Raw genomic sequence first — 17,490 nt, 5'->3', positions numbered from 1 at the left:
AATCAGAGCACTCTGCCACCTCTGCCTGGAAAGGAATTTCTGTCCTTCAGCCGCTACACCTCCCCTGATCAGTTTCCCAGAGGGGACAGGCCCTCTGCACCAGTCAGCCGTTGCCACAGGGAAGCTGCACAAGCCACCCAAGAACCAGTGGCTACCACCATCGCCATCTCCTGGATCTGCAGGTGGGCTGGGCAGCTTCTCAAGCAGCAGCTCTTCTGGTGGCATGGACACGGAAGAGGAAGCAAAGCGCGGCAGGCTCTGGAGACGCAGCCTTGGAACCGTCACTTACACCTCATTCTAAGTAAGTCTTATGGCTAAGCCCGAAGTTCATGGGTGGTGACGTGCACCCCTGACAAGGTCACGGCAAGGGGTAAAAGACTAGCCGGTACTTGCATCAGCATGCCCTTGCAGACCAGCTGTCACGGTGTCCCGCACCATGGGCCACAGAGGGCAGCCTCCCAGCCTCTCCTTCCTTGACGTTCAGAGACTCACATGGGCACCGAGACCAAGTCAACGGCCTCCTTAACCGCAGGCCAAGCTGGGTTCCAGGGAAGAACCGGCTCCCTAGCCGGCCCACCCCTCTCCTGTGTCGCAGGATTCATAAAGATGGGGATGGGGGAAGGACACAGCCAGAAACCGCATCATGATACAAATGATAAATTATATTTATACAGTAAATAAGTATCAATAGTCAACACAAGTTCAAAACCAGCCACCGGCCCCTGGGACTGGGAAAACAGCTGGGTGACGCTCCTACCACGGTGCCCATCAGGAGGGAGCTTGATGGCATGTGTACAACATGCGTGGCAGTGGCCGGTGGCTTCATGATCAGTGCAGCGGGCAACAGGGACGAGGCGCCTGGGGACGGGCCTGTGCCGGGAGGCGGGGCAGGAGTCTTCTTGGGCCTTGGTGGCCCAGTGGCTGTAACGTTGGGGCCTCAAAGCCACATCAGGAAGGGCTCTTGACTGTTACAAAAGAATCACTGACCCAAGGAGTCGAGTGAGGTCTACTGGCGGGTGAGGTGGTCAGGGCTGCATGGCTGGAGTGACGGCACCTCCCTGGGGCAGCATCCTGCCCGAGTCCTGCCCCGCCTCCACCCTCCCCCAGGCCGGATGAGGCCAGACGCGGCGTGAATGACTTCAGAGCCCCCAGTCCAGCCCCAGGCCTCCGGTTCTGGCAGAGGCGTGGCTGGGCAGGAGCTCTGGGCAGGTGGCTCCTGGGGCCCTAGGGCAGCCTCGAGGAGCGGCATAGGTGAGCTCTTTCACACAGGCAACAGGAGAGGGCCTCAGCGGGCAGCTCTGAATCAGCCTGCACGCCTCCCGGCACTTTCCATCTCTCCTGGGCCCAGTGCCGAGGGTCAGATCTCCTCTGGACCCAGAGAGAGGGGTGGAGGGGCCCCATCCCTCCTCGGAGGGACCACCAGGTGGTCGGCTGCCCTTGGAGCTGAGAAGGCCACAGTGGAAAGGGAGACTGCAACGCCTGCCAAGCAAGCTGACCGGACACAGAATTCAGGCGGAATGTCCCTTCCCTGGGGAGAAGCAAGTCTTTTCTGTATTTAATTTGTGACTCAATACTCTTTTGATAGTGGTGGGTGGGGTAAGGAAAGTAGGAGGTTGGAAGAGGGAGGTAATATTAGTGCATATTTGTTAAAAATCTATTCTGTGTGAGAATGATTTTTTTTCTTCCTCTCCAAAATAAGAGATGATTATTTTAAGTCTGCAATGTGTGACTGCAAGGTGGGTGGGTCAAGGCAGCCCTGGGCCCTTACCTCGTCTCAGCCCAGGGACCGTCGCCCAGGGAGCCAAGGGCACAGACGCGCCACTGCCCCCCAGACAACTGCTGTCTCCACTCTCCCCATCTCTACCCTGAGCATGCAGTGAGAGGAGACCAGACACAGGTTCAAGACGGCTCCTCCGTCTCGGCTCTCCACTGTAAGCGGAAGTCCTTGTTAATCCGTGCGTGCCTTACAAAAGGGAATTCGCTGATACAAACTGGTGAGTCACATTCATACACTACATTTTTTTAACTTCCTTGATATTGATATCTCAGTAAGAAAAATAGCCTCTCTCTTAGGATCTAGCCCAAAAGGCTGAAAGTCAATCTGTTTGGTAATTCACCAAAAAGGGGAGTTCAAGAAAGGAAAAGGCAAGGAGGCTAGGATTTTTTGCTGCTGTTGTAGTTTCTTTCTTTTTAAATAAACATCATCTTTTATGTGTAATCAAATTCCCGTATTTTTCCCTGTAAAGAATTTGCTTTAGTTCCCATACGGCATTTTTTCTGACTCTTCCTCTTTAAATTTTCTTACAGAATTAAAACCATAAATAAGAGGATTTAAACCACTAACATGACACGTGCCCGTATCTTAATTCAGCCAGACCTGGTAAATTCTATCAAAACTAGACAGTTAAATAAGAACCACGTTATAAAAATATTAGCCAAAAAAAGACTATTAGATAATTCTGCAAACTCAAATATGAAACTGTACTAAACAAAATATGTGCAAACGTGTACAAGCATAGAGCCGTGTGGCAGGGTTATGCTCAGGTTAGTTTAAAGCTTGCTCTAGTGGACTTAATCCAAGTTGTTCCACAGCGGTGCTGTTTACTTTGAACTCACACACGAGTCGAAGAAAAATATGCACAACCACTTCCCTAAACGGTCAGGGTCTGATGGAGGTCAGGGTCTGATGGAGCGGCACTTCATCTGTCACACTGGGACGCCTGGGGTGTCGCTGGGGCTGGGGGGCAAAGACGAGGCGGCCATCCCAAGTCCTGGGTGAGGCAGTGACCCAAAGACCCTCAGGCTGAGGCTGGGGGCAAGGGCAACACCGAGGACTCCCGCCTCCTCGTCCACAGCCCCAGAGAGCCAGCCATCTCCACAGGAGCCAGGGCCCTGTGCTCGGGAGGCGGCGGGGAGGGTGGCCAGGCTGGGTCAGGGGCGGGCCCGCGTGACGCAGGCTGCGGACTGGGGACAGGTGAGCAGGCACCTCAGACGGCGTGGAGACCTGCGTGCTCTGTCTCATGTCTCAGCAAGCCTGCCACCACTGAGTCCGAGGGTCAGGGCTGTAAAGACAACCCTTGATCAGGAAGCCGGAACTGGAAATCCCTAACACCCACCCCAACTCTCAGACACCATTCCACAAACGACAGTCCCTGCTCGGCGTCCTCGGGCGCAGATGCTCTGGGCACTCGCTCTGCGGCGGGTCCCCAGCCCGGGCACTAGAGAAGGAAAGGGTTGGTTGTGCCGGTGGCCTGAGCAGCCGATGGGGGGATGCCCATGCTGCCCACCATGTTCATCGTTGTGGGGCCCAGTGGCGTCAGGGAGGAACTGCTGACCCCCAGAGCTGGGTGTGAGGCTGTGGAGGTCATGGAGGCCATAGCCATGGGCTCTACACCCGGGCCAGGCCCGAAGGACGTGCTGGACCCCAGTACCGGGCTCCCTCGCAGCTGGTTCAGCGTCAGTGGCTGGGGCTGGTTCACTTGGAAGGGGTTGACAGGGGCCGAAGCCGCAGCTGCGCCTGGGGAGAGAGCAGGAAGGAAGTGGCCAGAGTCAGAACATCCGTCCCCAAGTCCACAGGCGGGAAGACCAAGGCCACGGGAGCAGGCACTCAGGGAGCCTGCCCTCAGGGCCTGGCGGCATCCCGACCCCTGCTGTGCCACAGAGCCCACAGTAGCACCAGCCAGCACGCGGCAGACACATCTGTGGACTGAACGCATCTCCAGTGGATGAGGAGGCTAAGGCTGTGGGAAGCCAAGTGACTTGTCCAGGGTCACAAAGCCTGAACAAGGCAGTGCCAGGAACATGCCAGGCTCGTGGGGCTCCAGCTGCTCCAGGGCTGGCACCCAAGGATTCCTTCAGCGACAAACGACTGGCCTCGCTCCCTTATTCTGTCTGCCAAGCTCTGTGACCACAGGTGTCTGGGAGAGAGGAGAACAAAGCGGGAGGTGGGAACTAGAGCGTGTGGCTTGAGTGCTGCACTCCCCATGCTGCACCCTGGGACCCTGGCATAACAAAGGCTCTGAGAAGTTCTGCAGTCGTGAAGTGGATGCAGACTCTGTCTTACCCAGTGTTTCCAAAATGGATCAGAAAACCTTTTCCCCACTTGAGCAAAAACATCTATTGATTCTCTGCCAAAAAACATGGGAGCTGCAAGCCCTGAGTCTCCAACGCAGCCCAGCCCCTGCTCACAAAGGCTGCCCAGCAGGGGCACCCCACAAGTCACCAGCAGGAGACTCTGCCCCACCGCGGGGGAGGCGGGTCCCACTGCGGGCACACCGACACTCCTGCATCAACTGCTCCTCGTCACCCTAGGACGTGGGCTCTGCAGATCACCCCTGGTTAGAGATGAGCAAACCGAGCCTACAGAGCAGGACAGGGACTTGCTTGAGGCCCCCCACCCAGGAAGGATCTGAGCCAGAACCCTAGAAATGACAAGTGACAGCCCAGAGCCACCTGTGTGGCCTGGAGAATGGCCTTGGAGGTCCAGCAGGGCGGCCTGAACCTCCTCCATCTTGGCTGCAGCCCCCAGGGACCACAAACTGTTTGCAGACAGCACAGCTGCCCCAAGGCCCTGACATGGCTGCCCCGAAAGCCTGGAGGAGACTGCCGATGGACACGCCTGCTGGTGGAGCTCCCACAGGGCCCGAGGGCTCTCTGGGCAGAGAGGGCAGGAGCCCTCCTGGGGCAGGGACACGGCTCCTGGCTGGCTTATGAACCTGGGTTCTTTTTTTGTGTGTGTGAGGAAGATCTGCCTTGAGCTAACATCTGCCAATCCTCCTCTTTTTGCTGAGGAAGACTGGCCCTGGGCTAAGATCCATGCCCATCATTCTCCACTTTATATGGGACGCCACCACAGCATGGCCTGACAAGTGGTGCGCTGGTGCGCGCCCAGGATCCAAACCGGCGAATCACGGGCTGCTGCAGCGGAGCGCGTGCACTTAACCGCTTGCACCACTGGGCCGGCCCCGGAACCTGGGTTCTAATCCAGTTCCACCCAGGGAGTGAGGAGCCATAAAGCCACCCTTCCCTGAGGGCAACCACATCCTCACCCCCCTCAGGATGGCAGGGTTGGGCGGAAGCCAGGCACTCTACACGCCCCACTTCTGCCCTAGGGTCCCCAACCTCAGTCCTTGGGTCCTGCTCTGCACTGTCCTATCAAGGGCAGTGGCCCAGATCTTCAGATCTCCCTTTGTCGAGGGGCGGGTCTGAGGCTGAACACCTTGAATGTGACACATTCTTGTCCTTGCGGAGCCCAAGGCCTTGCTGGGAAATCTGTGGGGAAGGAAGGCGGCTTCCTAGAGGAAGACATCTGTCTGGGCTGGGTGCTGAAGGATGGATCCACAGGAAAAGAGGCAGGAGGGCACTCCAGGCAGAGGAAACAGAATGCGTACGCGTGAGCAACGTTACGAGGGTTTGAGCACACAGGGAGAGAAGGGGAGTGGGGCCAGGCCACAAGGGCCCTGGACACTAAAGCAAAGGCTAGGGCTTGTCCTGCAGCCCACGGAGAGCCCCTCTGTGGGTGGAGAGCAGGTCTTTAGACACAGCCTGCCAGCGGGAAGATGGTGGTAGGGTGGAGTTCCTGGCCCCAGAAAAGGCAGAATCCAGCACCAGGGGCCAAGTGAGGGTCCTTGGGTCCCTGAAGGATGGCCCAGCTGAAGGGCCCTGTTACACTCCACCCAGAAGGCAGAATGTTGGGCAGCAGACCCTGGCTCTCCCTCACCCCCCAGCACTGCCCTCCTCTAGCTGACCCAGAACCAGTGCTTGCTCGAGGGTGTCCCTGGTTGGGGGTACCAAGTTGGAGGCAGCTTCTGCTCAGTGGTCTCAACTGAAGAGGGGGGCTGTTTTCCACCCCGCCTTAACTGAACAGCAGCTTTCACATCCCACCCCACAAGGCCCTGGAGAGGCAGAAGAGCTAGTGTAGGAGTTCCCAGCTGGCTCCACTGCTTCCCAGCCCCAAGGCCTGGCACACCCCTGAGCATGGTGCCTGCATGTGGGACGCAGCGGGAGGAGCCCCTCAGAGGTAGAGGAGAGATCAGGGCCTGAGGCCTGCCCCAAACCCATTCTCAGGAAGAGCAGACAGCCAGAGGAAGCCCCGGGCAGCGAGCATACCTGGTGCCAGGAAAGGGTTGAGGGACTGGGCTGGTGGGGCTGGCCTGGTCACCAGCGAGTCCAGGTTCACCAGGGCTGCGTTGGGGCCCAGGAAGGACTCGGGTGTTTTCCGGGCACTGCTGGGCTTGCTCGAGGCGATGGTCAGGGGCTGGGACTCAAAGGGGTCAGGGCTTGTAGTTCCATTGTTTTGCGATGGTGGAGAGGTCACCACCTCAGCTACAAAACAAGGACACACACGGGCATGGTGAGTGTGGAGGGCAGGCCCCGAGACTGGTCCAACCCCAGGTGCGTCCAGAGCAGAACACAGACATTCCCCAGACATGCGAGTCCCCGGAGGACACAACAGATGTGCAGATGATGGGGATGTTCATTGCAGTGTCGTTTCCAACAGCCCCAGACTGGAGACAAACAGCCACAGGGCAGGTTCCGCTATCCACTGAATGTATAACCAAACCCCAGAGTGCAGGGACAGAAGAGGACTTCCTGCCGAGGAACGAGAACTGCACCAAAACATCAAGTGAGAAAAGCAGGGGCAAGAGAGTACGACGGCACAGCCCTCCAAACATGTTACGATGTGATTCGGGGTGAGTGGCTGGGCACAGGTAATTCACATTTTTTTATGTTTTCATTTTCTACAATGAACATGAATTTCTTGATAGTTAAAAAGAAAGCAAATTATTTTTTAAAATCCAGCCAATAGAGGGTGTGTGAGACAGGCCATTGGGAATGTGGTTGCTTTGCCAACATGCAACAGGGCAGTGGGCATAGAGGTTCTTAAAAACGGTCATACTCTCCACTCAGTAATCCCATTTCTAGGAACCCAGTCTCAAGAAATAACGCAAAATGTGAACAGGGATTTAAGCACAAAGATGTTCACCGTGGCATTATTTACTTCAACAAAACTTGAATTCAACCTAAAATGTCCTCCCCAAAATTAATGACTAAATAAATTATTGCTGAGCCACACAGAGAGATACCACATAGCTATGAAATATTTCCTAAAGAATTTTTAAGGCCACGAGAAAATGCTTTCGTCCTGTTATTCCGTACGAGTGCGGGGCGGGAGAGGGGCAGGATTCGACTCGGACAGTGTGGACTGAACAAAAAAGACTGTATGGAAGAGCTCAGAGAACACACGGGAAGGAAACACAGTGGTCGAGGGCAGGTGGAAGGGTTATGGATGATTTTCATTTTCTTCCATAAACTTTCCCATGTTTTCTACAATGAGAATTCTTCTAGAATGGGGGTAAACGTTTGACAAGTCCACGGAAGGATGTTCACATGACGAGGCCATGTGCCTTCTCACTGAGGCACGGAGGTGTGGCAAGGACAGTTAGGTTGTACTTTGGCCGAGGAAGGAGACAATGGAATCTTGTTGGTTTTTTAACGCAGCAAAAGAAAGACCCCAAGAAGCAGCACATTGTAAGTTGCCTCTGGTGCCCTGAGCTGACAGGGCTGAGAGGGTGGTCAGGGGCACCAGGCTGCTCATACCTTACACCAGGAACAGCCAGGCCTGTGGCTGCAGCCAGGGAGAGAGGGGGAGGAGGAGGGAGGGAGGCGGGGGGGCGGGGAATGGGTGAGGCACGGGGAGAAGCAGAGACAGGAAAGAGAAAGGAGAGAAGTTGCTCTTTGTGGCTGGGAGGGGTGGCCCTGAGATGCACACAGGCTGCCTGGCTCTGTCCCCAGCCCCACTTAGGGGTGTGTGAAGAAGGCGTCCCAGGCCTCCTCCCTCTGCACCCCACCCTGATCCCCTCCCAGCCCAGGGGCACACAGGGGAGGAGCTGGGCCTAAAGACTTGACCATGGATCTCCTGGACACGGGCACCAGCCTGGGGGTGATAAAGCAGGGCAGAGACACGGCATCCGTGCCCAGCTCTGGGGCTGTCCGGAAAAGGTGGCACCTTTGGGGAGTGGGAAGTTGGGAGGAGGAAGGTGAATGGAAATGATGGCTCAGACCTGGGGGCGGGTGCCCATGTTGGCTAGGCAGGCCAGGGCAGTGGGCTTCTGCAGGCAGCCAGGGGGCCCCGGGGGAGTAAGGCTGAGACACAGAGGTGAACCAGCTAGGAAACATGGGGCCCAACATGAGGAGAGGGTGAAAGAAAAACTCAACCACGTGACTTTTCTCTGCTGATGTGTGAATTCCTGCAATTAGACGTTTCTGGCTCCCAAGATCAAAACGCAAAGAAAATGCATAAAGGTGATAGGTTTTGAGAGCTGACTGTTCTTTCTGCCATAACCAGGCTGGTCAAATGCACAGAACGTTATGGAAACCACTACCACCTTTACATACCTGTTGTTTTTGAAGTTCGGAGGTTGTCAAATTCAGAAAAGTCATCTTTAATTGTACCATTCAAATTACTGAAGAGATCAAAGGCCCCTAGGTGAACACGAGAGGCCAGTGACTGTGGGCCCATCATGACTTCTCTGTACTTCCGCTGCCCTGTCTACACCCCGAGGTGGGGCTGGCAACGGGCAGGGGAGGCAGAGCTCTATCTACCTCAGCGGGGAGAACTCTGACAGGGGCCAGAGGGCAGCAAGCACTCAGGGTCACCTGCGGGCTGGGAGGGGACCGGGGGGGGGGGGCCAGGCCAGCGTCTCTGGCCTCCCTGTGCATGGTGTGGGGTGCTTACCTGCCACTGCTCCCACCACCCCCACCCAAAACTGAAGGAGGGGCTCATGGTGGTGGAGACACAACTGAGCTGGGTCTAGAAGCTTGGACAGGGCCTGTAGGAAGCTACTGGAAGGAGTGCCTGGAGGGCAGCCTGCCCAGGGTCCCCTCGGGAAGCTCCCTCTGGAGGGAGGTGCGGGTGCCCACAGGGCCTGAGAGCTCACCCCTCACACTGGGCGCATGGCATCCGGGGATCAGGAAGGAGGGCAGCAGGTGCAGGCAAACCCACAGGCCCCACGCCAAGGAGCCAGGAGAGGGGAAAGCGCTGGGGCCCAAAGGGGCTCTCAGACCCTGGGCAGGGTGAGGTCTCACCAGAGGTGGACACAGGCTTGGCGGTCGAGGCTGCAGCCCAGGCGTCAGCTGTTTTCCCAGCACTGGGGGCAGGCTGCTGCGGGGCTGCCCAGGGGTCTGAGCTCTTGGAGATGGAGTGTGTGCTGGCACCGGTGGGCACTCCCCATGGGTCGACAGAGGCAGCTGGCTTGGCACCTGCAAGAAGGCAGCGTAGGGCTCAAAGATGCCCTTAGAAAGTTCTGGGCAGCGGGCTGAGAAGGGAAAAGACACTGGGCCACATGAGCCACACTGGTGTCTGTGCCCCGCATCAGGTGAGGCAGGCACCCTAAGGGAAAGCTGGAGAGAGCTGAAGCCCAGGGCCGACAGCCGTTGAGGGCTTCCATGCTGGGAGGCAAGCTGGGCCAGGCCTGGCCAGGACAGCCCTTGGGAAGAGACCAGAGAGAAGACAGCTGAGAACCTTTCCAATCTCCCCACCACACGTGGTCTTGCAAAAGGCTCCTTGAGCTAAATTGAAGCCCGCCTGCCCACAGAGTCCACAGGCTTCCTCCTCAGACAAGAGCCCTCCCTGGCATTAGCTGCTCGAGCCTCAGGCCCAGGCAGCGTCCTCTCCCCACTTGCTTTGAGTGGTTTCTGCTCTTAACAGAAGGGTGAATAAAACAGATGAGTACAGCATAAAGAGGAATAATAAAACCAACGCCAACGTACTAACCTTCCACTTAAGCAATAAAACGTTTTCAAACAGTGAGTACAAATCAATTTAGTGGGTCACAACTGGCTTTTTTTAAGGATAGAATAGAAAACACCTGAGCAAATCTGATCCTGTTGTGCGACTCTCTCATTTCAGTTACGTGTAGATACACATGTATTTGTGTATATGTGCGTACACATAAAATACACCGTGCGTCTCCTTTCTTCTGGTGGAGCATCACAAGCAATGTCTGAAAGCCACTGCTGCCTTTCAGGGACCAGAAAGTGCCTCCTCCAGTGGCAGCCGCCACCTTAATCTTCACGAATTCTGTTAGCCCTTCTCTTGATTTTCCTTCTCATTTTTCCATGTAAAGTTACCTTTAAACAATATAGTGGTTAGCTGTGCCTATTTTTTGAACTTTATATCAATGGAAACAATGTACACATTCTTTTGTGACTGGCTTTATTCACTCCACATATTGGGGAGATTCATCTGTATTGAGGTGTAGCTGATATGTGCTCATTTTTACTGTGGTACAATAAATAGTCCACTCCACTGGGGGTCACAATGGATTAGTCTGTTGAAGGCACTGGTTTGGTTTGGTTTTGCTTTGCTGCCTGTTCTTGTTCATATCCCTGGTGCACACGTACACACGAGAACTGCGGGTCATAGCTCCTTCCCCTTCACTGCGTGGTGCCAGGGAGGTCTCCACGTGGTCGTGCCAACTTAATGCTCCCACTGGCCGTGGACGCAGGTCCCAGTGCTCCCGGAGGTGCCTCATTAACCAAACGAACGCTTCGTGCCATCTCACTTTTTCACGTGTGCCCATCTGGTGGTTGTGAAGTGTTACCTGCCTGTGTTTTTATTGTGTTTCCTTGGTCCTTAACAAAGCCGTGCATCTTCTCATTTGTTGCGGGTCCCTCGTGACTCCTCTCCTATCAAGTGCCTGCTCCAGTCTGCTTTCCACCTTTCTGCGGGGTTGGTTATCTATTTTTTTTATTGTTTTGAGAGAGTTCTTTTCATGTTCTGAATACTGATTCTTTTACTTGTGTTACAAATAACTTCTCCCAATATGTGGCCTTTCTTTTCACTCTCCTTAAGGTATCTTTTGATAAATAGCAAAGTTCTTAACTTTAATGAGTAGAACCTATCAGTATTTTCCTTTGTAATCTGTGCTTTTCCTGACATTTAGGAAATCCTTCCCCACACTGGGCCCTCGGAGCTATTCTTCTATAGTAATAATGTCTAAAGGATTTACAGTGTGCTTTTCATGTTTCCACAGTGGATCCATTAGTAATTGATTTTGTTATAGGGTATAAAATATAAGGACTCGATCTCATACTCTTTCCCCACAGTGCCTCCTCTATCAGAAGGTAAGTCTTCATGGATTCATCACTGGGCTCTCTGTTCTGTTCCACTGACCCATTTATCTATTTCCATCCCTGCACTTTCTTGACTATCCTCACAGATATTATTATGATAATAAATCTTGATATCTGGTACAGCAAATCCCAACCTTGGTCTTGTTCTTCAGGAGTATCTTGGCTATTCCTGGGCCTTTGTTCTTCCATACGCATTTTAAAATCACCTTGTCAAATTAAAGGAAAAATAACAAAAAACATAAAAATTAAAACCTTGTTGGGATTTTCATCAAAATTGCACTGAATCTCAGATCAATTTGAGGAAAAGTGTTATCATTTGGTTTCCATACCAAAATCACGGGACATCTCTCCATTTATTTAAGTCTTCTTTAATATCTTTCAGTGAAATTTAATCTTTTTTACTTTATCCTGTATCTCCATAAGGGATTTATACAACTTTTGTAAAATTTATTTAGAAACTGGTATATTTTTACAATTTAATTGTCTACTTATTGTATGCAAAAAATTTTAATTTTGCATACTTATTTTTGTATCCAGCAATCTTGCTAAACTCAATTCTAATAACTGAAACTCATCCTAATTATTTATTCTTATAATAATTCTAATAACTCAATTCTAATAAACTCACCTGTAGAAATTTTTGGATAGTCTACATACATGATCACATCACTTGCAAATGATAACGGCTTAGTTCTTTCTAGTCCTTATACTTTTTCTTCCATTTTCCCTTCTCACTGTGCTGGCTGCGACACCAGTCCCAACATAAAGCAGGAGTGTGGAGAATCTTGCTCTTACAGGATCAACTTTCAACATTTTACCACTTAATGGTACCATTTACCATAATAGGCTTTTTTCCATTTAGAAGTCTTTTATCAGGTTATGGAAGTTCCCCATTATTCCAAGTCTGCTAATTCTTTTGCAAAGAATAGCTGATAAATTTTATCAACCTGTCTCTGCCTCTCTTAAGATGATCACATGATTTTTCTCTTTGGGTCTCTTAATATGTTACATTAATACAAAATGACTGGGTCCTTGCAAACAAGGTGTTTCATGGTGTACTATATCATTTTTATGTTTTTATCATTTTGGTTTTACAATTGTTTCTTTGCTTAGGGTTTTTGCATCTATATTCCTAAGTGGGATTGGCCTGACTTGTTTGTTCTCACACTGTACATCCTTTGTCTGGTTCTGGTGTTAAGATTATGCGACCCTCATAAAATGAGTAGGGATACCCCCTATTCTCCTATCCTCTGAAGGAGTTTGTATAAAAGTGGAAATGTTTCTTGGGGCTGGCCCTGTGGCCTAGTGGTTAAGTTCGGCGCACTCTGCTTCGGCGGCCTGGGTTTGGTTCCTAGGCATGGACCTATACCACTCGTTGGCGGCCATCCCATGGCGGTGACCCACATACAAAATAGAGGAAGACAGGCGCAGATGTTAGCTCAGGGCAAATCTTCCTCAGCAAAAAAAAAAAAGTGGAATTGTTTCTCGAAAGGTGAAAAAACTTTCCAGTAAAGCCTTCTGGGTGAATTTGGAGGGTGAGGGGGATTTTTAAGTAATTACTCAATTTCTTTAATGATTATAGGATGATCCCTATTTAGAAGTTTTCTATTGTTCTTCAGTCAGCTTTGCTAAGTTTTATTTTTTAATTTATCCATTTTATCCAAGTTTTCAGGTTTGTAAGCACAGAGTAGATCAGACGGCCTCTTCCTCTGCATCGAATCCTGGCAGCATCCACAGTTACGTCTCAGTTTCGTTCCTAATACTGTTTGTCTTTCCTTTCGATTTTTTAAAATTAATCTTGCCAGAGATTTGTCTCTTTTATTACTATTTTTATTCAACAACTTCTGTCTTTGTGGATATTATTATTTGTGTTCTGATTCATTAATTCCTGTTCTTACCCATTATTTCGTTCCTTCTCCTTTATTTGGGTGTAATGCTATTCTAACCGCTACTGTTACCTCATGAATCTTGCGTCTTTCTTCTTGACTAACGTAAACATTTAAAGCTATAAATTTCCCTCTTACTGTTGCTTCCATTGTCCCACAAATTCTGATATGAAAATATTTACATTATTATTTGGTTCTAAATATTTCTGATTTTCATTATAATTTCTTCCTTGACTCAAGAATTTTGTTTTTAGGCCAACAGACACATGAAAAGATGTTCAACATCACTAATTATTAGGGAAATGCAAATCAAAACAATAATGAGATATCACCTTCCACCAGTTAGAATGGCTATAATTACCAAGACAGAAAACAACAAATGTTGGGGAGGGTGTGGAGAAAAGGGAACTCTCATACACTGCTGGTGGGAATGCAAAGTGGTGCAGCCACTATGGAAAACAGTATGGAGATTTCTCAAAAAATTAAAAATAGAAATACCATTCGATCCAGCTATCCCACTACTGGGCATTTATCCAAAGAACTTCAAATCCATGATCCAAAGAGATTTATGCACCCCTATGTTCATTGCAGCATTATTCACTACAGCCAAGAAGTGGAAGCAACCCACGTGTCCCTCGACTAATGACTGCATCAAGAAGATGTGGTATATATATACACAATGGAATACTACTCAGCCAATAAGAAAAGACAAAATCATCCCATTTGCAACAACATGGATGGACCTTGAGGGTATGATGTCCAGACAAAGACAAATACTGCATGATTTCACTCATATGGGGAATATAACAAATACATGGATAAAGAGAACAGATTAGTGGTTACCAGAGGGGAAGGGGTTGGGGGGTGGGTGAAAGGGGTAAAGGGACACATATGTACAGTGATGAACAATAATTAGACTACTTGGGGTGACCACGATGAAGTCTACTCAGAAATTGATAAACAATAACGTACACCCAAAACTACACAATGTTATAAACCATTATGATCTCAATAAAGTTACTGGGAAAAAAAGCAAAAGAAAAAGACCTGTATCTCAGGAAAAAAAAAAAAAAAAGAAAAAGAAATTCTGTTTTTAAAATGTCAAATATATGGAGTTTTTCTAGTTATCTTTTTGTTACTGACCTTTTATTTATTTATTTATTTTTTGGGAGGAAGATCAACCCTGAGCTAACATTTGCCAATCCTCCTCTTTTTGCTGAGGAAGACTGGCTCTGGGCTAACATCCATGCCCATCTTCCTCTACTGTATGTGGGACACCGCCGCAGCATGGCCAGAGAAGCAGTGCATCAGTGCGTGCCCAGGATCCGAACCCGGGCCGCCAGCAGCGGAGCACGCGCACTTAACTGCTATGCCACGGGGCCGGCCCGTTACTGACTTTTAACTTGAGTGTACCGTAGTCAGAAAATGTGTTCTATGTGACCCCAATTTTCTGAGATTTGTAGAGGCCTGCTAGCTTTTTTGACTAGCACATGATCATTTTTTTGTAAGTATTCTGTATGTCATTGAAAAGAATGTGTATTCTCCAATTGCTGGGAACAACAAATTCACAGGCTTATGAATTGTGCTGCTCAAATTTTCTTAGATTCTTATACTTTTAAAATATTTTCCCACATTTTTTCTCATTTCTGATGTTCTTCATTCCTTCCTAAGAACTTCTCTTAGTGTTTCTTGTGGAGCAGATGTGTTGGCAACAGATTCTCTTAGACTTCTGTTCCCTGGAAATGTTATTATTTCACCTTCATTCTTGAAGAATACCTTCATTGAATATAGAATTCTGGAGGGTGACTTTTTTTGTTGTTTCAAAACTTAAAATATCTTTATTTCACCATCATTCTTGGAAGAAAGATGCTTTCTCTAGCCATGGAATCCTGGATTGACCGTTCTCCTTTCAGCACAATGTCCTCTGGCCTCTGTGGTCACTGTTGAGAGTCAGCTGTCAGTGTGATCGCTGTTCCTTTGTAACTGATGTCTGTTCCCTGTGGGTTTACGATGCTCTCTTTCTTTGGTGGCCTGCAGTTTCCTGATGACCTATCTAAGTGGGGATTTCTTTTATTATCCTACTTTAATTCACTAGGCTTCCTGATTCTGAGAAGTAGCACTTTGCCATAATTCTTAAAAATCCTCAGTCATTATTTTTTCAAATATATTAACTTTTCTGGAACTTCAAACAGATGTGTGTTAGATGTCCTCATTCTGCCTCCATGCTTCCCCAGCCACACTGACCACCCCACTGCTTTCAAAACACACCAAAGGGCACACCACCTGCCACCCATGGGCCTCCAAGTCCCTCCATCTTTTCCCTTCTCTTCATGCCTTCCCTGACCCCTCTGGAATCCTCCACTCGGCTTTCTTTTAAAGCACTTCTCATACGGCACCATAACTACTCATTTGCCTAAGAGTCTCCCCTGCACTGTGAACTCCCCGGCGGCGAGGCTATCTCCTTTCCCTGCACCAGGCAGGAGGGCAGCAGGAGGGGTGGTGAGCGCCAATCTGAGAGAAGACTGGAGAATGCTCCTGAGCCTCTGAGGACTCACCTCCTGGTCCCCCGTTCCCATGCACGCCCCTCCTTAACAGCCCCAGCGGCAGTGCGCAGCGATGGGCGTGTGAGCAGGAAGCTCCTGGGCCTTCAGAAAGACAAACCTGCTAGGTGTTCCACCATGCGGCCTTCATCCCTTCTAGGCTCTGAAATGCTGACTGGCTTCAGAGTGGGCCTCTCAACCCTGTACCAGCTACTGCCTTGACTGCCTTCTAACTTTTGGCAGGGATAGCTGACAGCGAGCAGAGAGCAGCATGGGGAAGAAGAGGAAGAGACTGGTGCTTTCGCTACTTTGCAGGCTTGCTACAGCGACTCCAACAACTAGTTATGAGCTAGAAACAGGCCAGGGTGAACTTCTACCTGCAAGCCTCATTCCCTCCATCCCTTTGACATGCATGCCCATCACTTACTCACAGCCTGTCAACTCCTGTGTGGACTTAGGGCTTCTCCACCCGCTGCCCCCAAACCCACAACCCTCCAGAGGCCTCTGGAAATGCCTGTCTCCCTCCAAAAGCTCCTCTGATCTTTCACTCCTGGTCTTCCCAGCATCTCACACAGAACAACCTCCCCCCATGACTGAAGCCACTCTCCCAGGCCCACCTCTGCCAGACATGACTAAGGGCACATCAGGACACTGAACCTGGTCCTGGCTAGAGTCACACAGCAGAGACGGGCCCTTGCTCTGCCTCCACCACAGCACCTCCTAGGGCTTCAGTTCTCCATCTTGACTGAAGGGAAGTGATGTGGTGGAAACAGTGCATCAGGGAGAATGCTGCACTGCAAGTCAGAAGAGCTGGGACACATCTTCAGAGCTGCCCATGATGCAATGGAGAGCACACAGGATTTGATCTACAGGAAGAACTGGGACTGGTGCCAGGCTGCTTCTGACATCCTATGGAACCATGGGGAAGTTAACACACTTTCCTCAACTTCCCCTTGCTCACCAGCAACTGTGAGAACTGAACAAGCTCACGTCAGGAGACCCATGCTACAGGGTCCACATCCCGCTAGCCTGTCTGTGCCTGGAGGACGTGGACTAGGGAGTCTCACCCTCCCTGCAGCCCTGACCACACTGGGCACCTGTCCCCTTCCAGGCGGAGTGCTCCTGTCCTGTCCTTCTTGCCATCATCAAGAGATACTCCCTGGTCACTTTCCAGCACCCATCCCCCCTTTTTCCTGAAAGATACCCTGATTTTCTTCGGGACAATTATCCCCTCACCCACTCCCAGTCCCAGTCTGAGTGGGACTGACCCTGCCCCTGGCAACAGGGGAGGGTTTTCACTAGCTAAAGTCAATCTGCAGAGTCCCCTCCAGTCCCACCCTCCCCACTCAAATCCCGGAATGGTACAGGAGCCACAGAGAAATTCTCCCTATCCCCACTGGGAACATGAGGTGGGCACCCAAGGCAGCAGGACCGTGAGCTTCTGAGGCTGGAGGGGAGAGGGGAAGGCCCACTGGGTGGGCAGCACAAAGAGGATGTGGGTCTTAGTGATAACCTCTGAGCCACTGCATCAAGCCGGCCTCAAGGCAGAGCTACCTGTCTCTACCGAAGCTGTTTGCAATGTAGCATCCTGACCAGACTACCTCCCTGACACACTCCGGGGGGTGGGGGGGGGTCTTGCTGGGAAGGCACAGTCTCCACCCTGCAGCCTCCACATAATCTCATCACACAGCCACCCACTCTAAACCCAGCCCGAGTCCTGCTCTTGCTCATATGAGGGTCCGTCTGTCTCCCCAAGTAGAGCACGTGCTCCACAGGAGCAGGGGCTGGGTCTGTTTTGCCCACGCTGCTCTCCCAGAGCACAGAACTGAGCCCGATACACAGAAGGTGCTCAATAACTAATTGGGGACTGAAGGGAAACAACAAAGGGAACCACAGAACCTCAGGGCCGGAAGGGGCTTTGTGGTTTA

At 50.9% G+C, this 17,490-nt stretch overlaps 1 protein-coding gene across 4 annotated transcripts in view; it reads right to left on the bottom strand.

The window, feature by feature from the left end:
- Positions 1-641: 641 nt before the first annotated feature.
- The window catches only part of EPN2 (epsin 2), an 86,326-nt gene continuing 69,477 nt past the window's right edge, over positions 642-17,490 (bottom strand). For all 4 annotated transcript variants that reach the window (XM_087440320.1, XM_087440322.1, XM_014789459.2 and 1 more), the window contains 4 exons: positions 9,088-9,261; positions 8,398-8,484; positions 6,109-6,324; positions 642-3,517 (listed from right to left, as the gene is read on the bottom strand). In XM_087440320.1, coding sequence (XP_087296446.1) covers positions 3,219-3,517; positions 6,109-6,324; positions 8,398-8,484; positions 9,088-9,261 — 776 coding nt within the window. In that variant the 3' untranslated portion in view covers positions 642-3,218. The remainder of the gene's footprint in view (positions 3,518-6,108; positions 6,325-8,397; positions 8,485-9,087; positions 9,262-17,490) is intronic.

Source organism: Ceratotherium simum, chromosome 16 (genome assembly GCF_057802395.1).
Source record: "Ceratotherium simum simum isolate JZ-2026a chromosome 16, ASM5780239v1, whole genome shotgun sequence".
In the NCBI taxonomy this organism is placed as follows: domain Eukaryota; kingdom Metazoa; phylum Chordata; class Mammalia; order Perissodactyla; family Rhinocerotidae; genus Ceratotherium; species Ceratotherium simum.
Note: the sequence above shows the minus strand (reverse complement) of the source record. Positions and strands in the feature narration are given on the sequence as shown.